The sequence below is a fragment of the Phytophthora parasitica genome, assembly GCF_000247585.1.
Source record: "Phytophthora parasitica INRA-310 unplaced genomic scaffold supercont2.59, whole genome shotgun sequence".
Classification (NCBI taxonomy): domain Eukaryota; phylum Oomycota; class Peronosporomycetes; order Peronosporales; family Peronosporaceae; genus Phytophthora; species Phytophthora nicotianae.
The window spans coordinates 286721-306299 of NW_008649045.1; the positions used below are offsets into that span (position 1 = coordinate 286721).

General features: G+C 51.5%; 12 protein-coding genes across 15 annotated transcripts in view; 8 read left to right on the forward strand and 4 right to left on the reverse strand.

The window, feature by feature from the left end:
- Nucleotides 1–600, forward strand: part of PPTG_16839 (hypothetical protein) — a gene marked incomplete at its 3' end in the record, with an annotated part of 2696 nt that extends 2096 nt beyond the window's left edge. Inside the window, exon 2 of the mRNA XM_008914348.1 lies at nt 409–600. Within this exon, the coding sequence (XP_008912596.1) occupies nt 409–600 (192 nt within the window). The remainder of the gene's footprint in view (nt 1–408) is intronic.
- A 493-nt stretch (nt 601–1093) lies between these two features.
- On the forward strand, nt 1094–1846 carry PPTG_16840 (hypothetical protein). Its single transcript, XM_008914349.1, has one exon. The coding sequence runs from the start codon at nt 1378–1380 to the stop codon at nt 1696–1698; it is 321 nt and encodes a 106-aa protein (XP_008912597.1). The 5' UTR covers nt 1094–1377; the 3' UTR covers nt 1699–1846.
- A 264-nt stretch (nt 1847–2110) lies between these two features.
- On the forward strand, nt 2111–2706 carry PPTG_16841 (hypothetical protein). Its single transcript, XM_008914350.1, has 2 exons — nt 2111–2159; nt 2246–2706. Exon 2 carries the CDS (start codon nt 2286–2288, stop codon nt 2568–2570), a length of 285 nt encoding a protein of 94 aa, XP_008912598.1. The 5' UTR covers nt 2111–2159; nt 2246–2285; the 3' UTR covers nt 2571–2706.
- Nucleotides 2707–3164: 458 nt separating this feature from the next.
- Nucleotides 3165–5043, forward strand: PPTG_16842 (hypothetical protein). The gene has a single exon (XM_008914351.1). It carries the CDS (start codon nt 3168–3170, stop codon nt 4980–4982), a length of 1815 nt encoding a protein of 604 aa, XP_008912599.1. The 5' UTR covers nt 3165–3167; the 3' UTR covers nt 4983–5043.
- A 117-nt stretch (nt 5044–5160) lies between these two features.
- PPTG_16843 (hypothetical protein) lies at nt 5161–6349 on the forward strand. Its single transcript, XM_008914352.1, has one exon. It carries the CDS (start codon nt 5226–5228, stop codon nt 6153–6155), a length of 930 nt encoding a protein of 309 aa, XP_008912600.1. The 5' UTR covers nt 5161–5225; the 3' UTR covers nt 6156–6349.
- PPTG_16844 (hypothetical protein) lies at nt 6153–7457 on the reverse strand. The gene is made up of 2 exons (XM_008914353.1): nt 6839–7457; nt 6153–6764 (listed from the first exon to the last, which is right to left on the reverse strand). The coding sequence occupies exons 1-2, from the start codon at nt 7442–7444 to the stop codon at nt 6402–6404; spliced, it is 969 nt and encodes a 322-aa protein (XP_008912601.1). The 5' UTR covers nt 7445–7457; the 3' UTR covers nt 6153–6401.
- Nucleotides 7458–7586: 129 nt separating this feature from the next.
- PPTG_16845 lies at nt 7587–9082 on the forward strand. Of its 2 annotated transcripts, XM_008914354.1 has the most exons (5): nt 7587–7863; nt 7927–8051; nt 8114–8181; nt 8253–8319; nt 8392–9082. In XM_008914354.1, the coding sequence occupies exons 1-5, from the start codon at nt 7644–7646 to the stop codon at nt 8995–8997; spliced, it is 1086 nt and encodes a 361-aa protein (XP_008912602.1). In that variant the 5' UTR covers nt 7587–7643; the 3' UTR covers nt 8998–9082. The 2 variants fall into 2 exon arrangements, with proteins under 2 accessions (XP_008912602.1, XP_008912603.1); XM_008914355.1 differs by having other exon boundaries at nt 7587–8051.
- Nucleotides 9083–9353: 271 nt separating this feature from the next.
- Nucleotides 9354–11447, forward strand: PPTG_16846 (hypothetical protein). 3 transcript variants are annotated; one of them, XM_008914357.1, is made up of 3 exons: nt 9354–9768; nt 9839–10037; nt 10104–11447. In XM_008914357.1, exons 1-3 carry the CDS (start codon nt 9397–9399, stop codon nt 11360–11362), a joined length of 1830 nt encoding a protein of 609 aa, XP_008912605.1. In that variant the 5' UTR covers nt 9354–9396; the 3' UTR covers nt 11363–11447. The 3 variants fall into 3 exon arrangements, with proteins under 3 accessions (XP_008912605.1, XP_008912606.1, XP_008912604.1); XM_008914358.1 differs by having other exon boundaries at nt 9354–10037; nt 10104–11445; XM_008914356.1 differs by having other exon boundaries at nt 9839–11445.
- PPTG_16847 (hypothetical protein) lies at nt 11391–11889 on the reverse strand. The gene has a single exon (XM_008914359.1). It carries the CDS (start codon nt 11738–11740, stop codon nt 11426–11428), a length of 315 nt encoding a protein of 104 aa, XP_008912607.1. The 5' UTR covers nt 11741–11889; the 3' UTR covers nt 11391–11425.
- A 204-nt stretch (nt 11890–12093) lies between these two features.
- On the reverse strand, nt 12094–13470 carry PPTG_16848 (hypothetical protein). The gene has a single exon (XM_008914360.1). It carries the CDS (start codon nt 13325–13327, stop codon nt 12152–12154), a length of 1176 nt encoding a protein of 391 aa, XP_008912608.1. The 5' UTR covers nt 13328–13470; the 3' UTR covers nt 12094–12151.
- Nucleotides 13471–13882: 412 nt separating this feature from the next.
- Nucleotides 13883–16347, forward strand: PPTG_16849 (hypothetical protein). Its single transcript, XM_008914361.1, has one exon. The coding sequence runs from the start codon at nt 13981–13983 to the stop codon at nt 15382–15384; it is 1404 nt and encodes a 467-aa protein (XP_008912609.1). The 5' UTR covers nt 13883–13980; the 3' UTR covers nt 15385–16347.
- On the reverse strand, nt 15390–19214 carry PPTG_16850 (hypothetical protein). The gene is made up of 2 exons (XM_008914362.1): nt 19038–19214; nt 15390–18942 (listed from the first exon to the last, which is right to left on the reverse strand). Exons 1-2 carry the CDS (start codon nt 19071–19073, stop codon nt 15430–15432), a joined length of 3549 nt encoding a protein of 1182 aa, XP_008912610.1. The 5' UTR covers nt 19074–19214; the 3' UTR covers nt 15390–15429.
- Nucleotides 19215–19579: the final 365 nt, after the last annotated feature.

A 19579-nucleotide genomic window follows, 5' to 3' on the forward strand; every position in this document is an offset into this window, starting at 1 on the left:
TTTGGCGATCCAGCAGCGGTACGTACTTGAACCATGCGTTTGCAATAGATACGCGATTGCTGCGTGTCTAAAATGGCCAAAAAGATTTGCAAAATCGAGTCGAATTCGTACCGGTTGGTCAAATTTCGTACCGGTACATGTATCCCTGGGTGATCGACGGTTAGACCTGCTCTTCAAAAAGGTCTTCACTTCGGCGAGTGACGTGATTCACAGCACTTAAGTAAAGGAATTGACGTGTTAATGTATTTATAGCTAGTCATATTGGCCGTCGAATGGGGAATTTGTTGGTGTGCTACCTATATTCTCATTATTTTGCCCTTCGACGTGGCACCACGCTGATTTCCGACATTTCACTTACTCCCGAACTTCCGAACCGGAAGAGCTTGTTGCGTGTCCATACTCTTATAGACAGTGACACCAAGCAGCACCGGCGGAAACAGGATTTGCGCTTCAACTCGGGTCAACTCGGGCCAATTCGGGTCAACTCGGGTCAACTCGGGCCAATTCGGGTCAACTCGGATCGACGCCCGCATCGCATTTCCCTGCAGCGACGGCGACATCACCGCTCTGACTCACTGTTATAGCTCTCGACTGCCCTGACGAGCGCTACAGTTTTTATTTTTCGCGTGGAGCGTTGCGTGTTGAATCGGCGTTGTTAAACGACAAAAAGTACCGTGCTTTAGTGTGTTGGTTTTGGGAGGAAGGGGGTTCCTTCCGACGCAGTACACAAAATGGGAGTCATATACGGTAGCGGACAGCAACCGAATGCCATAGCAATCGACACCGCTGGTCACCACTCCACACGGTTCACAACCTATCGCCTTGCAGGTTGAAGCCGTCGCAATCAGCTACTCGTCCGGCTGCAACATGAAGCGCGCTGTCATGGTCCATGACCCCTCTCTTTTTAATGACTCCTGCATCGAACACCTGCTTCCACATCGGCGGTTGGCTCGACAACCAACGCACTTGACGAAATCGCTGCAGGAAGGGCTCCACAGATACGCGGGCACGGAACTGAAGTAACAATGTCTGTTAAATACCGGTTTATGGATAGTTCAATACCAAAGTTACTTCAGTGCTCGAAGAAACGCGTAGTGCGTATCTCTGCCAAAGGTGCCAAGTTCAAACAGCGTTTGTATGGGGCGAACCGGTGGAATTTCTTACAGCAGGTCCTGTGCCCACTTTCCTCCCGCAGACGTCGATCTCTGAAGTTAAACGCAAGGCCGACGCTCTGCGTATCTCTTGCATCGGCCAAACGTGTGGCCGTAGACAACGGGGGCGACAGCATGATGTATCATCGTTCAGTCGGCTAGAGATCATTAGACATTTCGCGCTCCACTAAGCACTCCAACTCAACCCCCACCTCCCTAAACGACCATGTCAGCCAAGGCAGCTCGCTCCAGCATGGGCCTCTTCAAGCTCTGGACCACGGACAGCGGCACCTTTCCCGTCGTCATCATCTGCAGCTTCGCCGCGGTAGCCGCCGGTGCCTCGGCCAGCCGCTACTTGCTGCACAACCCAGACGTGTGCTTCGACAAGAGCAAACGCAACAGCTCCATGCACTACCAGAGCGATGATGGCGCCGATTGGCGCGCGCGTCGCTTCCGGTTCGCCAACCTGCACCGCAACGCCATCAACCAGTCTCGCCAGTTCGATCCTGCCTTCGCCAAGGAGGAGAACAAGGGTGTTTCCAGATAAATGGCTTTGATCGTGAGGCCCGATTGAGCACAGTGTGGGCCTGATCATATACCAGGGAGCATACTTGCACTTGCTTCTGTAATGAAAAAAATATATTATTGCTGTCAACTTCATTCATTATGAACACGTTGCAGCTTTGTGTGCTGTTTTCGGACGGGTGTACCATGGGAAGATATTAACCATTGACCCCGACTATAACTCCAACGTTTTGCTGTATGTTTAGTTTAGCCCGATGCTGAGCATAGCGAGCTGGTCCTCCTCCACTTCCAGTTGCTCTTCGGTGAGATCTCCCCAGCCCTTTGATAAGCAGTAGAAACGACGACATAGTGATCCCAGCACCTTATTGTGGAAGCGGCAGCGTGAGGAGAAAGTTTGGTATCACTAAAAACTTTGATTCAAGGCTGGACAGGGCCTAAAACGAGGGCTAGCTTCAGAGTAGGGTGGCCCATCCAGCGTAATCTGTGAGATTATGATTTACGTCGCAGCACTGGCCGCTAAAGCCTAAGGCTAAAGCTAAACCCGTGATTGTCATTCTTTATTTTGCCAGGCTCCACCCCTATCGCTACGATAACAAATTCTATTCAGCAATGGTTGCCAAAGGAACGCGCGCTGCTAAGGGACTGATCAACCTCTGGGCTACCGACCGCGGCACCTTCCCGGTTGTGTTACTCGTCGGGTTCGCCATGACTGCAGCCATCGGTAACGGCGTTCGTCACCTGATAAACAATCCGGATGTGTGTCTGACCAAGTCCAAGCGAGGCAACTCCATGCACTATGACGAGGGCCAGGGCACTCAGTGGCAAGCCCAGCGCTCTCGTTTCGCCAACATGGATAATAACCCAGTCAATCGATCGCGCCAGGAAAACCAGTGAGCCCAAAGCGCAAGGTTTCGAGTGAAGAGACAGCTGAATCACATGACACTTTTGTGAACTCGTCTAATGTATTAGGATGATAGTGCAAGTACTGGACTCGATCTAAGCAATAAAACAAGATTCTGGTCGGCCATGATCACTTGCTGCGGTTGAACTGTATTAATCGATTTACTGTTAGCAAAACACAAGCTGAACAGTTCACTTGCGAGTCAAAGATTGTAGTTTTTCGGACTTCGAATTGCGTATCCTCGGTGATGTTTGCAGCCTGCTGAACACAGTTTCCCGGCGGCTATTCAAATAGAGTGTGTTCACTTGACAACAACCACGGCGTGTCGACTGGGAGAAGTCCTGTAGTGAAGCGGAATCGACGCAAGCTGGCGACTTGCAGAATGAACTCGCAGCGGAGTCGCGGTGCTTTTGCCATCGCTGACCTTTCGATCGAAAGCGTAATGCGGTTGCCAACAACAGGTTGGCTTGCTGACCTCTAACGCTCCAACCATGGAACCTACCCGATCATGCTCCTCGTCGGCATAATTGTTACGGTCTCCTAAAGTTTACAGGCAAACACTTAAAAAAAAAACATATGGATTTTCACAGATGGCTACATCTAGCCAGGAATCTCCCACTTTCAATCAAGCAGCCATGCCGCGGGACGAAGAGCGCGTGTCGTCGGCGACGGCGACGGAGGACGAGGAAGCGGAGCTGGAGCAGATGGACGAGCACTCTTCGCTGCGGCAGGGCGCGGCAGGTGACGATCATTCACCGCCGTCTTCACTGCAGAAGCCCGAGAAGCAGAAGTCCAACAAGAAGCTCAAGAAACTACCAGACGATGACTCGGGCCCTGTTAATGGCGCGTTACGTCAGGGTTCAGCTCCCCGGCTGATGTCAATGGAGAGTGTTGGTCTCATCGCTCAGTATGCGGCCGTAGGGCTGGTCTACGGTGTTTTGCCCAGCACCATCACTCCCTTCCTGACCTACTACCTCAACATGGAAGGCACGGCCACAACGTCGGCACGGGCGCTGATTTCCATCCCCTGGAGCTTCAAAGTCTTCATCGGTGTGCTGTCCGACTGCTTGCCGCTCTTTGGGTACAGACGTCGACCATACATGGTGCTAGGCTGGTCCGTGACGGTTCTCTGTCTGCTGGCAATGGCTGCTTCTCCACTGGAAGAACCCTATTTTCCCGACCCAGAGATGCGGAAAGTAAAGCCCACAGACTACTCGCTAGAAATGGTACAGTCGCTGAATAAGAGTGCGCCGAGCAGTGGAGCCAAGTACATTGTGCTCATGATGTTTGCCACCCTGGGATATCTGTTCGCAGACGTGGCAGCGGATGCTGTAGTGGTCGAGTACGCTCAGCGTGAGCCGGAAGAGACCCGTGGGCGTACTCAGACAGCGATATATACTGTGCGAACGTTGTTTAATGTGGTCGCACAAGCTATCACGGGGTTTGGATTGAGCTCGCCGGACTATGGCGGCAGTTTTGAGTTCGGGATTTCGTTCCCGGACACGATGTTGTTGTTAGCAGTGTTCTGTCTGCCTGTGATCCCGATGACGTGGATGTTTGTGCGCGAAGAAGTGGTGAAGGAGCGCCCAACGTTCAGGAAATATATTGGCGATTTGTGGGGTGCCATGCAGAGTCGTGCCGTGTATCAGGTGATCGCCTACAGCTTCCTGTCTGGAGTGTTTAGCGGATTCACGTACGTGGCGCAGGACCCAATGACGTCGTACTGGGTGCATGCAACGAGCTTCAACTTAAGTCTCAGCAGCATATTCGGTAGCTTTGTGACTGTAGTCACACTCACATTGACCGGGAAGTATGGACTGCATTGGAACTGGAGAACGATGCAAGTTGTCACGATGCTGAGTGTAATTGCACTTGATGCTATATGCACAATGCTGGTGACGTGGGATGTTGTACGTAAGCAGTGGTTCTGGCTAGGCGTACCGATTGTCGAAGCTGTACCGGACGCTGTGGGGTTTATCATTTCGACGTATGTGGTTGTGGAGCTAGCAGGACATGGCAATGAAGGAGCAATATACGGTCTGCTGACCACCGTGAGCAATCTGGGCGGGCCATTTGCTCTTACGTTGACGAAGAATGTGAACGCGGCTTTCAAAGTTTACAACGAAGATATCTTGAACGATACGGACGAGGTGCGACGCGATGTGACTATTACCATCTTGATCTCGTACGTGATGAAGCTGTTGGCACTACTCTTCCTTCCGCTGCTACCTCGTCAGAAAGCCGAGGCACAGGCTCTTAAGAGATCAGGTGGGAGCAGTCGACGTATGGGTGTGTTTACTATTTCATATCTTTCGTTTGCGCTCATGTGGGCGATTTTGACAAACTTGTTGGGCATCTTCGAGAGCACTCGATGCTGGGTCATCACTGGTGGTTGCAAGGAATAAATACGGATAATAAAATGTGTAGGTTGCTGATATTTTTACCTTCTACTAATGAAATTTGCGTATCCTAAGCAAATCTCACTGCTTTTCTACGCTCAGTATTGGCTGAAAGTCCGCCCCAAAAGACGTACGATTGGTCGATATGCTTTAAAATGAGGCTTCGATCTTTTCCATAGGGTTTCATGGACAAGTGAAGGTAGAGTCTCTGCCGCGCTTATTACCCTTCTCGCTCTGCACCGAGCAACAATGGCGGCCGCGTTTCCGCAGAAGGCGAAAGCAGGTCTGTGTGCGCTGATTTCGTGCTGCTTCCAGCCCGCGTACACACCTGAGGCCACCGATGAATCCAGATACATGACCCAGGAGAAGCCCAAACGCCGTTCGATCGCGGACGAAGCGGATCTGTCCACCGCTATTCTGCCTAACTACCAAGACCCACCACGATGGATTAAGGACGACTTGGTCGAGGCCTGTGTGCTCTGCGGCGTCGAATTCGACCTGCTCAAGCGCAAGCACCACTGCCGCGGCTGTGGACTCGTCTACTGCGGACGCTGCACGTCCAACTTCGACCGCGTGGTCAAGTTTGGCTTCGTTGAGCCTGTGCGGCTCTGCAACAACTGCGCCAGCACGGCAAAGACAGAAAATGTCTTTTACGAGAAGCTCTTGCCGCTGCTAGAAGGCGGAGACCTCTTCAGCAAGTATGGACTGCTGCGGAAGAGACACGTTTTTCTTAAGTTTGTTCGTGCCAAGAACATTTTCCAGTACCAGAAGTTTGACCCCGAAACGAGAACTTATGAAGGCGATATCAAAGCCATTCCACTGGATGAAATCACGGACGTCCGTGAGGTGGATGTGGGTCAGGACAACTCTGATGTGGGGATAATCATTGCTGTGGGTCCGCAAGAGCACAGGTTTGACGCCACAACGGAACTCAAGAGACAACAGTGGATGGAGGCTATTGCGGGAGCTCGTCACGTGCGTGGTGCGATGCTGGCGGCAGAGCGAGAGAAGCGGGCGCAACAGGTTGAGAAGGAGAACGAGGAGATCCGCAAGATGTCGGAGAATCTGCAAAAGATGGAGGAGCGTCGCGCCACGTTCCAGGAAGATCGGATGCGTCGCCGAGCCGAGAAGCGCGAGCAGCTACGTGCCAAGTACCACCTCGCAACCGCAGCATCGTAAGCGGTCCTGGTAACGTACGCAACTGGCCACTACTCGCTTTTCACTACACTTTATGCGTCTTTATAGGAAACGTAACAGTCTCCCCATCAAACAAAACCTGTATATAATCAACAGTATTTGTGTGCCGCATTTCTTGGTGCCATTAAACTTGCTGCCAAAAAGTATCCAACATTCGGTTACAATTCAGATTTGTGCTTTTTTTTCATGTGCTTAGCAATTGCCGGTGTAATGGCAATTTTCCACATCTTACTTTTTGCTTTTGGCGTTGGACTCGCGGATGGCGGCCTCGAGGTCATCCCATTTCTCCTTGCTCACCGTGCCAAACATGTTGAACTCGCCAGCGTTCGAGACCGTCTCACCTCCATCGAAGCGGACAATCTCGCCGTTGAGCCAACTGGCGTAGTCACTGGTCATGTAAGACGCCAAATTGGCGAGTTCGTCCACCTCACCAAAGCGCTTGAGCGGGTTGTTCTGGATCATGACCTCCTCGAAGGCCCCCGACGGGTCCAGTCGGTCGAATGCTCCCTTGGTTTTGATCGGACCCGGGGCAATACCCACAAAACGGATACCATACTTGCCCCACTCCACCGCCAGTGACTTAATCATTGCCTAAAAACCACACCATGAAGTCAGGATCACCATTGCGATACACTACAGATACAATCAAAAAGTTCTTCACGTACGCTGACACCAGCCTTTGCTGCAGCGGAGGGCACAACGTAGCCAGAGCCCGTCTCGGCGTACGTGGTGGTGATGTTAAGGAAGACGCCGCCTTGCTCGTGCTGGATCATGCGCTTGCCAGCGTCCAGCGTCACGTTGGCCGTGCCCTTGAGCACGATGTCCACGATAGTGCCGAAACCCTTGGAGTTGAGCCGCTCGAAAGGCGAAATGAAGTTGCCGGCCGCGTTGTTGACCACCACTGTGGGTACTCCAGCCTGCTCATCCAGCTCGTCCAGCGCCTTCTTGACCTGGTCGGCGTCGCGTACGTCGCCTGTGAGCGGAATCACCGCGTTTCCTGTGAGTGCCTGGATTTCCTTCGCCGCCACCTCCACGACGCCCTTCTTGCGGCTCATAATAGCGACAGTAGCGCCCAGATCCGACAACTTGGTGGCGATACCCTTGCCCAGCCCGGTGCCGCCGCCCGTTACCAGCGCCACTTTACCCTTGAAGGTGCCGGGCGGCAGCATGGTGCTCAGCACAGGCGACGTGCGGGGCTTGGTCGTGCTCTTGGCGCGGGTGAGCGCGGCCCGCAGCGCCGGGGTACTGGAGGTTACGCGCTTGCTAAACATCGATCAGGATCGGAAATGAGCGTCAGTAGCTTGAAGTTGTTCCGACGAGATACCGACGTGAAAACCCATCATAGAAAATATTTTATAACATTAAATTTGTGAGACCACAGTGCCAAAATTGCATTAAGTTTGTGAGACCATAGCGCCGAAATTGCATTAAGTTTGTGAGATCACCACAAAGCCAAGTGCACTTCCTGCCATGAACGGCCAACTGCGCGCGCTCGGGGCGCTCCGCGGCGGAGTGCTGGGGTTACGCCGCACATCAATCTCTCGAGGTCATAACGTACTGCACCTTCGTAGTGCACAGGCAGCTCTCCCAACTTTGGGCGCGCCCTTTTCGCGCGGCAATCGGCACTTTTCCACCTCCGATTCTGTCCCTCCGACGCTGGAGCTGACGATGACCGACGGACAGCTCACAGGTGAGATCTAGAAATCCAGTGCAACTGCCACGAGATGAGAGCTGACATAGTTGCGTATGGTAGACGTTGCCGCTTCGGTGGCGAGTAGCAGCACGGGCCACGAGCCATGGGCTATCGTGCAGGGCGTGCAATCGGTCCTGGAGATGGTGCACACGACCACAGGGCTGCCTTGGTGGGCTACGCTGTTGGTATGAAAACGGAAGCAATTGGTGCAGAAACGCTATAATACTGATGTTTTGTATGCTTTCAGCTTTCGGGTGTGACGGTGCGCGCTGCCATTTTCCCGTTCTACGTGTTCCAGATCCAGGCCATGCAGAGGTAGAGTGGCCAATTGATGGTGGTGTAATTCAGTACATGATGTGCTGATGCTGTTTATGCTTGACGGACAGGTTGATGCGGGCGAGGCCGGACTTCAGTAAGCTCTACTCGGCGTACAAGTACGCGCGTACTTTCACTGTAAGACGCAATAGTCTAAATGTATTCAAGGTCTAGCTCGTTGGGCTAACGCGTGGTTATTTTGTGATACAGCCTGGTTCCGACCACAAGGGACACCTCGATGCTATTTTACTCGGACGCCGAGGCTCCAAGGCAGTGATGAAGAAGTACAACACGCGCCCTATCCAGACTATCATGGGCTCCGTTGCGTACATTCCCCTGTTTGCCCTAATGGCGTTCAGTGCCCGTGACATGATACGCTCTGGGAACTTCGCAGGATTGGACTCTGGCGGTCTATTATTTTGGACGAACCTGATGGAGACGGATAGCACGTACGTGCTGCCTATTCTCGCTGCGACGTCAACGTACGGCAACTTGGAACTCTCTGTGCGGACCAAAAGTGGGTTTTGGACAACGTTGCTGCAGGGAGGGCAATACATCACAATCCTTGCCGTCCCGGTCATGGTCAATCTGCCCCAGGGTGTTTTCTTCTACTGGCTTGGGGCCTCATGGTCGTCCATGGCTCAGACCATCGCTATGAACAACAACAACTTCCGCCGACGTATCGGACTCCTGCCCCGAGTCACGGAAACACAACCACCTGCTGCAGCTGTAGCTGAGATGCTCGGCAAGGCCCCACCGGATGCCACGGGAGGTGCGACGGTCGTCAAGACGGCGCCCACAAAATCTCAGCAGTAATAAAGCGAAGAAAACCCCAATGTATTAGATGGCATTGGTATTTCTGATTCAATAAAAGAAATTTGTAGGAGTGTCCAGCGGTGAACTTGTCGACATCGAGTTACGCAACTCTAGGATCTGTGTTGCCACATGAAAGATTTTAGATTCTTGTCTTGTGTTCATCAAGATAAAACACCACAGACACCTTCATCGCGCGGCAGCCATGTTTACCACGGACTTGCAAGCCATGACGCTGTCGGCATCAACATTCTGACACTTTGACAGACAATTTGGCTGGATTTTCAGTTTTTTATCCAACCAAACGTCAAAGTTACGCTGAGAAATGTTACAGCTCGTCGGCATAATCAAACTGGGCACGTAGTATAGTGTGTCATTCCTCAATCCTCCGCCGACGTAGCAATGCGCTCCCCACCGCGCAACAACGCCGACAATGCACAGCTCGAGCGTGCTACCCACTTGGTGATCTTTCAGCACGGACTGCTGGGCAGCAAGTACGACTTCGCTCGCTTTGTGGAGATCTTTCAAGCACAATTCCAGAATGACGAGCTGTTCCTGCACGCGAGCGAGAGCAATGCCTCCGGTTTCTTCCAGACGTACGACGGCGTGGACCAGGGCGCCCATCGCCTGGCCGACGAGATCCAGCAGCTGGCGGCCAAGATGCCCAAACTGCAGAAGCTCTCGATGATCGGTCACTCTCTGGGAGGGCTCTACAATCGCTACTGCATCGGCTTGCTGCTCAGTCGCGGCTTCTTCGACAAGGTCGAGCCAATGGTGAGTGCGGAACAATGTAGAGTACCCTACTGCACAAGCTGACTGACTGTGACCTTCACTGTTGCTGTAGAATTTTGTGACACTGGCGACGCCCCACCTCGGTATCCGTCGTCCTCGTCGAGGCGCGACCAACGTTGTGTTCAATGCATTGATGCCTAAGATCTTTAGCAGAACTGGAGCACAGCTTACTCTGATAGATGAGGCGAGTGAGGAAACGTTAGCCTTAAGCAAGTCTTCCACTACGTATCTAGACAAGGACTTTCGCCCAGGTACAGTTAGCTGCTTAATGTTTATTAGCGGATATTTGATACTGACCATTCTTCTCATTGTTGCAGCTTGGTCTGAGATAAAGGGATCGTTGTTAATCAGTCTCCCAGTGTCGGAGAAGCGAGAAGACGATGGACATGAAGCATTTGAGCTGTACGATTGCAACCTCAGCGACCGCAAGCTTCATGTATTCGAGAACAAAGCTAACGAAGGTCAGTCCAAGTTGAAATTTGAGATCGATCTATCCTGCTGCGACGTCAAGATCTTGTTGCCTAGTGGGAAAAGCATTGGCGATGACGCCAATTACTACTCCAGTTTCATCGGATGGGGACAAAACGATGACGAAGAGAAGCCCAACGTCTTTGGCAACTTCGACATCCAGATCCAGTGGTCTGCCGAGTCTTCAGCTTCTGACATAACCAGCAAGAATGTTTGCGTGCTTCGTATCCCAGAGGAAGACATTCACCGCGATTGGAAATGGCTCGTGGCGCTCAGTAACGCTAGTTTTGGTGTACGGTGCGTAACTTCGGCTACAAGAACCACTCGAGTGTCTACCACTCCACCGCTACTCAGCTGCTTGACGCGAGGCCAGTTCATGCAAGCGTTGCAGATGTTCAAAGCCCGTACCCTGTATTCGAGCATATTTTTTGACATGCAGGTGCCGTACACATGTGCCGCAGTACGAGCGTTTAACCCGTACCGTTCAAGCGCCAAGGAGCTTTTGATGTCTCCTATCTACACCCACATCGTGCACGACTCTCTGCAGAGCGCACGTAAGCTACGAGACACAATCCCTCTCAAGGTCAAGCGTCTCGCCATGAAGTATATGACGCCCAGGCACGCTGCCCTGTCCGAGGCTTCAAACGAGGACGAGCAGCTACGCAGTGGCCATGGTGTCGAAGACAGCGACGTCAGCACCTCCAGCACTCACAGCAGCTGCAGAGGCACTCATCGTCATGCCTCAGACCCTGGACGGAAGTCTTCGAAGGACAACAGTCGACACAGACATCTCTTCCACAGTCGTCGTCGAGGGAAAACTATGGGCAGTTTGCCTTCACACCATTCAGGCGTATCTCGTCCCGAACCTTTCGTCGAAGGCGACGTGATACTGGACCAGCTCCCGTACGCCTTCACAGCAGATGCCGAACAAGATGAACTGCGTGGCATGTTGCTATCTGTGCAAAGTGTTGGCTGGCGACGTATCGACGTCCTTTTCGGCGGCATTATGTCGCACGAGCACATTATTGCCAAGCGAGCCGATCTCGACAAACCCCTAGATTCGGGCATTGACGTCGTGCACCACGTTATGGATACATTCGTGGTGTAACATTCAAAGAAACGTAGTGCCCATGAAATGTGAATCTGAAAACATTTGAGTTTTAACATAATATTATGCCTTTTGCTCTCCTATCCAGTCTACTTGGCCGAAGAGTAGCCCCGTGGATTCATCGTATTGTACACTTTTCAGCCGAAAGCGTCGATATCGTTGAGTTTCTAGAACTAATACTTCGCGTTCCCCTGCTTCATCATCGAATCCAGTGAAAGATACGTCGGTGACGAGAAGCAAATCACCGATCGGGTAGCTACCGGGATTTCGCTTCATTTGCCGCAAGACCTCCGTCACGGACATGTAGCCGACGAAAGCTCCAGGTGTCTTCAGTTCTGTTGAAGTCTCCACCATATCGGCGAAAGTTGTCAAGTTCATCAAACGGAGGTCATGCGATTGCAGGGTATTTCTCAACCTCGAACAAGAGCGGGATGGTGTCGGGTAGATGATCTATGCTGCTATTCGTACTGAGTTGAAGGTTGTGGTCGTATCTTTTGGTTGTAAAGTCGAAAGAGTGCAGCACCGCGAGTGGCCCAGCCACAAAAGCCGTCAGCGCAATAGGGAGAGACCACCACAGAAATTGCTTATCGGCCACCATTTTATAGCACAATTCTGGACTGGATGCGCAATTGAGAAGTGATATCGAGCATGACAGGCATCAGTTCCAATACGAGGACTTAGGTAGAAGATGCTTAGGTAAATGCTGCCTCCGATTCTGACCGAGGACGAATTTGGACAATCAGTGGTAAACCCTGACTTTTGATTATTCATTCCAATAACATGGGTATCCTACTTTTTGCCCTTCTTCTTGCCTCCTTTCTTTCCTCCTTTCTTCTCCGACTCCGCAGCCTTTCGTTTCTCCTCCTTTTTGGCCATGTGTGTGCGATAAGCGACCTGGATGATCCTAGCAGCAGTATTCTGCGCCTTCAGCTCCTCCTTGCGCAATGCTTCGAGCTCCAATAACCTCTGACGTTCTTCTTCCTTTTGTTTGATAGTCGTCATCTCTTCTTGCCATCGTTTCTGGAAATTCTCCAGCCTCTGTGCATTTGCAGCCTTGCGTTCCTGTAGCTCTTGCAATTGTGCTTGCTTCGCTTGGATGTCTTGCTGGTACTTTGCGTTCCATTCGGCCAACTCCGTTTGAAGTTGTTCGTGACGATCTTTGAGGAAATGTACCGTCTCGTCGTGTACCTTTGTTTCCGTCGCGCATTTACCCTGCAGATCCTTAATGCGGTCGTGTTGCTCTTCCATAAGCTGATGATACATTCGCGCTGTACTGCTTCGCTTCGCCTTGGCTTCATTTCGCGCATAGCGAATATCGATTTGAGTCTTGGACTTGACAGCGAGAATCTGCTCTTTTAATCGAAGGATGGCCGCCTTGTGCTCGGTCACCTCCTTCTGATGCTCCAGTTTCTCACGCGCCAGTTCTGCGCCGAGTCTTTTCACTTCTTCCACCGCTTCACGTTCCTTTTTGAGGATTTCGTGCGCCTTCTCCTGTGTGCTCTTGCCCTCAGCCACGAACGTGAGCAACGTGTCGAACGTCCCGTGCTTCTTCATCTCTGTCAAAGTGTGTCCAAGCAGCTCCAAAAGACCTTCGCGTTCCTGCTGAATTTTCAGGAGATTCCCTGCAAAATTGGGGTTCTCCTTGAGATTGCGACATAAGCTTTTGGTGGACTCTCGCAGTAGTCGACTGACCTCCTGGATCTCTCGCTGGTTCTCTTTGAACTTGGATTTATTGGCCAATCCTTTCAGCACTGCTCGCTGAGCGATGAGCTTCTCGTATTTGTTCTCCAGTTGGCGCTGCTCTTGGATGATACGGGAGATCTCCTCGCCCACAACCTGCGATAGCTCCTCGCGATGCTGCAGGATATCCGGTGTGATGCTGCCCAGGAAGCTCATTTTCTCCAGTGACTCCTCCAGCACGCCACAGGCGCGTAAGCTCTCGATGGGCGTCAGCTTGAAGGCCATGCTATCTGAGGTCTAGCGTGGACAGCGAAGGACGAAGTTGTTAGGCGCTCGCGTCGCTTCGCATCCGATGAGGCAGGTGAACACCATCATTATCTCAAAATAGCGCCAGCGAACTAGGCGTCGCCGCTGCGTCCTGTGCGTCTATACTGATCGTGACAGTGAAAATCCAACGCGTTGCAGTTTGTTGGCATGGAGTATCTGCTGCCGAATTTTTGTTGGGGTGTCGTGATGGCGACCGAACAAGCGAAACGCATAGAAGGCATAAACACCCAACAGAGCAAACACCTTTAGCGCAGAAAGCAACGTCGCTGCGGTGCTGCAGCTGGTAGAAATCTGCCAGACGCACCCGATCATCGGACTGCATCTGTTGATGGCCTTACGTCAGTGAGCAGGGCCATCAACAACATGGCTACATTGGTGGAAAAATCGTGTAAACGTGACATCTTCAGTGACGTTTAGTTTGTCCCATCCCCTTTTTTGATACCTCGCCATAGTGTCATCATTTAAACACCCAATTACTTCTGCTTTCTCAAAAGAGTGACATTCCACATTCAAATTCATTCACATTCAGCTCATTCTTCAATTCGCTGGCAAGAGCGCAGTGCAACAACCGCCTCAATTAACGGCGAGTCCAGCCTCAAATAACGACAATAATGCTAAAGGAGCAGGACCCGATGATCGAGCTCCTGCGGGAGTGGATCATGTCGCCCGTGGGCGACCAACAGGAGCTGCGCGTATCGGTTCTCGAGGTGTTCAGCTACATGAGCGAGCTCATGGCCGAGCACGCGGAGAATCCCGAGCGTAGTCGCCTCAAGAAGTTTTTGCCCCACCTCAAAAAGATTTTCCTGCCATTGGACCTCACACGGGCCGCTCTTGAGTACGACGCCAGCACGCACTTCCTGGCGCGCAAGCGCGTACCGCCGACCTTCAAGGAGGTGCGCCACATCCTCAACCTGGCGACTACCAACGCTATCGCCGGCAAGCTCAAACTCGTAACTTTTGACGCCGACGATACCATCTATGAAGACGGCGGCACTATCAGCAAAAGCTCGAGGATGGTCCAGGTCATCGTGGAGTTGCTACGTCGAGGCGTCGTCGTATCCCTTGTCACAGCGGCAGGATATCCAGGCAACCCTGGGAGGTACGAGGAGCGTCTACGAGGTATTTTGGAGGCGCTTGAGGACGTGACGATGGAGGAGCGAGCGCGGTTTCTGGTCATGGGAGGCGAGTGCAATTATCTATTTGAGACACACACAGACAAGACAACGGGCGTTGTGGGACTGCGTGAGATCGATGGCGCAGTCTGGAAGGACGGGAGGGGAGAGCGCTGGCCGGAGAACCAAGTGACAGCGCTACTGGATGCAGCAGAAGTTGTACTTAAGCGAACAGTCAAGGAACTGCATTTGTCAGCCAGAATTCTGAGAAAAGAGCGCGCGATCGGGATCATTAACACGTCGAAGAAGCGGATTCTGTACGAGAATTTGGAGGAGATCAGTCTCACATTGCAGCACGAGTTGCGGCACTTCAGAGTCCCGTTTTGTGCCTTTAACGGCGGTAACGATGTGTGGGTGGACATTGGCCACAAGGCACTGGGCATTCAGGCACTGCAGAAGTACGTGTTCCGGTTCTTACCTGAGGAACTTCGCGATAGTGAGGAGCTACGTAACATCCAGGGCCAGGAATGTCTCCATGTTGGCGATCGGTTCACTAGAACAGGCAACGACACTCGGTCGAGAGATGCGGCCACGACAATCTGGATCTCCAATCCGCAGGAGACTGTGCACATTATGACGATTTTACTGCGCACAATTGACCTCGTGAGGGAGCAGAAGAGGGAGCGCAGAGAGGAGAGAGAGAAGGAAAAGAAGGAGAAGAAAGCCAAAGCCAAAGCTTTGACAACAGCTACAGCTACAACGACACCGAGTGACGATGGCAGCGACGTCACAAGCGACTCGAACGTTTCTAGCGATGGCGAGAGCAGTGGCAGCAGTGACGAACGGGAGACCACAGTCAAGGCAGCTATCCAGGCTGCCACCACTGCGTCACTCGCAGAGTAAAATACTTGATGAGGTTGTAAGTATAATATGCTCGTTTTTTGTAAGTTAGCTGTGTATTTCTACGTCTCCTGGTCTCAATTCATCGACAGGTAGGCTCGACAGCTTGGTTGGCTTTGCTGCATTGTCGTGTTTATCGATTCCCAGCTCTCGAGCAACAACCTCTCGCATTGAACCGATCTGTGCGTTAAGAAGTTGATGCTCTTCATATACGATCTCCATCAGCAACGGTGCGTCGTGAAGACGCTGGTCGCGAGCTCGAATAAAGCGGAAAAGCTGACTGCAGTCCACGTTTTCAGCTAGCAACTCATGCTGCGAGATGCGAAGAAGCGCGATTGCCATCGAAAAGACAACCGACGATCCTTCCAAGAAGAGAACGTCCAGGAACCGGAAAGTGGTCTCACTAGGGAAAACAGCGCAGCAGAGTGGTAGTAGCCATTGAGTCACTAACACAAGACCCATGGGTGGTAGGTGGAGACGCTGGAAATGCCGATGCAACTTCGGAAGTCGTGTTCGTATGAGTTTCTCGAGCACACCGCCATCCACTTGTAGCCCGATCATTCCTTGTGTGTAGTAGGACGGGAAAAAATCCTCACAGATCACATGAAGCAGCCAAAATACTCGCTCCTCGACTTCAATGGGGTCGGTCGATGCCTTTGCTGCCTGGGAGTGATAGAGACACAGTAATCGCCCTACGATGAAAGTCATCGATTGACAGTAACCAAGAGCGTCGTTATGCAAGGCATAGGCCAGCAACACACGCTCCAAAGAGTTTTGACCCACGGGAGATGTGAGCCAGCACTCGTCATTACCAGCAAATGTGCGCCTCAAGTCCACTTGGATCTGCTTTTTGGATACCGAAAAGCGCGAAGTTTTGGCCCTGGAATGAACTTCATCGGTCGGATCTTCGAGACGCTTTATCAAGCTAATGAAATAGTCTCCAGGGTAGCGGGTCTTCAAGAGCAACACACCGCTTATTTGTGTATACATTTCTGGACGTCGCGACATTGGAATACCTTGCCAGACCAACTTTCGCACTGCGCGTTTTTGAGGAGCATCAAGGACGCACGACACGTATTCATTTGCTGTTGTACGGCCATTGCAGGATTCGACTATGGTGTCACGAATTCCGGCGAGGTTGCATGGTTGAGATGCATTAGTAGTGTGGATGCTGCATCGAAGACTGCGCCACCGTGTCTCTTGTTGTTGCTCGAGAGCTTCTACTAGAAGCTTGTAGTATGCATAGGACCTCGTTACGCCTGACGGTAGTATGGAACGTTGCCACTCGCCACTTCGAAGCTGTAACTCAGGGTCAAACACTCCGAAGCCCAAACGGTCGAGGAGCATCGAACCGTGCGAAAACTGGGAAGAACACGACGATGATGTTGATGTTGTCGAAGACGATGAACCGGGAGGTGATCCACCTTTTTCATCACGTTGTCCTGGTGGTAGATATTGCGATGTAGTTAATAACTCCTCTGCTGTTGCCCCATAAGTATTTGGTAGCGTTGGGTGGGGCAGTTCCGATACACCATTCGGTAGAAACAACGTGCGAAGGAGAACCAGCCCAACATTCGTCTCAGGATCACTCACGTTAACCAAATGTAGCCACTGCATTTTGGCTGGCATTCCTTGAACCAGATCCAACAACGACAATGTGATCTTCCCCACACAACAAGATTCGCTCTGATCTTGGTTTTCGTGTTTGATTGCGATGGTCACTTGAGTATGTGCTATTGATTCAGGTGCTCGAAACACACTACAAAGGGGAAATCGCGGGTGACGCCGTACCTGTGAACTCCCTGACAAAACCAAGTCCTGTTGCAGCGTTGAAAGCTGAGAGCGCACACAGTAAATGAGTCTAGTACTGCTACAGGATTCCCCACTGCACTCAACATCAGGAGTCAATGGCGTCTCGATCTCAACGACAGCGTAATAGCGTTCTGGAGGTGGCTTATTAATGAGACCTGGACTTGTTGGTGTCACCGCATGAGAACCACGAGGCAGACCTCGAGCCTCCAGCAGCTCGAAATGCAAGTCTCCAATGAATGATAAAGCAATGGACTCCACCGGAGGATCCTCTTTGAGAGCCCCAAAGAATCGCTGGAGATTCGAGAGACTTCGACGTCGACCGCCGTCACTAGTCGTGAAAACTCCAGATAGATTGGGCACAGTGTAGCCGCTAAAGCCGTTGCAATTGCGTGCACGCATCCGCACCAGATACTCCATGTCCCGTTCAAGGCCACACAACCAGTGTTCACGTGCCTCTGGCTGCAACAACACGCCCAATGGTTCCCAGTTTAGCAAGGACGATGCCGTCATTAGCGCAGATGTTACAGCTCGTGGCGCTCGTGGACTTCCTGGTGATGTCGATGGCATGAGCATGAGCATAGTGAGAAAACCACTGGCACTTGACAGACTGGCAGGTTTCTTGCAGATCTCCAAATGAAAATACATCGGCTTCAATACTTCCCATAGTCTGGTATCGTTAGAAGCTGGCTCCATATTCCACCCGATACCCAGCGACATTGTGTCAGCTCCTATACAACGCAATCCTGATGGCACGCAGGGCACTTTTGATATCTCGGCCAGGAAATGTCGAATGGAAGACGGTCGTGTTGATGCCAGTTGTAATGCCGTCTTGCCTTCACTTGTGCGTCCTGTAAAACTGAGTTGATGTCGCCCTGGAGCTTCTAGCACTAACCATTCGCAAACTTCCAGTGGTGCACCCATCGCAGCGTAGTGCAGAACGGAGTATTCATTTACATCCAACGCTCCCAACGAAAGTTCACCACGACGCGGATTATCGTCCCCAAGCAGCCACTTTATCACATCCAAGCGACCATTATATGCAGCGTAATGTAGCATACTGCGTCCACTCAAAGAGGTAATTCCCAGGTTCGTCAAATACCTAGAACTTGGTCCCGAGCTCTTCACAGATCGCCTACCAGAAGTCTCAACTACTAGCCCAGAACACCACTTAATCACGTCAAGATTGCCATGAATCGCTGCGAGATGCAGCACGTGCGATCCATTCGCATCAACAATAGAAATCCCCTCTGGATCATGCTCAAACAGTAATTTCAGCAGCTCCAGCACCGTCTTCCCTGTAGCCGACGAAACCGCCTCGTGGAATGGCGTACGGCCATCTCGGCACCTCGCCGACGCGTTGGCTTCATGAAATAACAGACACTTAGCTACCTGTACATTTCCACATCTGCAAGCTTGATGCAGTAGCGTTCTTCTTCTCCCATCTACGCAGTGCACGGCGTCAATTCTGTCGTTGGCTATGTCGATGGCCGAGTTGTCGGTAGTCGAGTCCAAAGTTAGTCCACGTGCCTCCAATAGCTCGAAAAATGTCTGATTCCTATCGATTGAGGCAAAAAGCTCTCGTGCTTCTGCCCTCGTTGGTGACACGGGCGGCGAATAAACCGACGAACCTTTGAGTTCCGCCAGTCGAATCGGATCGGGCGTGAAGGCCGGGAAGATCGAGAGCTCCGGCGGCTTTAATACGGATGTGGTGGCTGTCATGTGTGCCGAGCTATTGTGCTGTTTTGGCCTCTAGAAGATGAAGAGCATGCCATTAGTCAAAGGTCTCGGGAACCTGAAGTTGTTGTGTTGTTGAAGTGGTGGAAGTGAGGGTAATACACACGCACCGAGTCCGTATCTCCGCTGTGTGGCGGATTCTTCATGGGCACCAGCTAGAGACGAATTGAAATCTAGTCGCTGCTGCTGTGATTCGTTGTCCTTCTTGCCGGCGGAGCCAAGAGGCGAAGCGAAACGTTGCTGATTTCCAAGTCTCATTTAGCAGAACAGAGACGCTCTTGAACGGACAACCGGACTCTGATTGGAAGAAAAAGAATACAGCTGTATTCTGTAGCCATTTCGGTGTAATTTTGTTTTGAAAACACTTTTTCATTTTATTTTGGAAATGGCTTTAGTCTATCTAAGGTAGTTTTAGGAATACTAAATACAACTGGAATTCGATTTAAAAGTTGAAATTTATCTGGGATGGAAATAACATGTAAAAAGAGTACGTCTGTATAGCGTTAGCATACGCAATCTCAATTATTTGCATACACGCAGTGATGTCATTGGGATGTTCTAATAGCTTGATCGTGATTTAGATTGGAGCTTTAATTTTGCTTGAATCACCGTTTATAGTAATCCCATTTTCTTATTCGTTCCATGTACACTA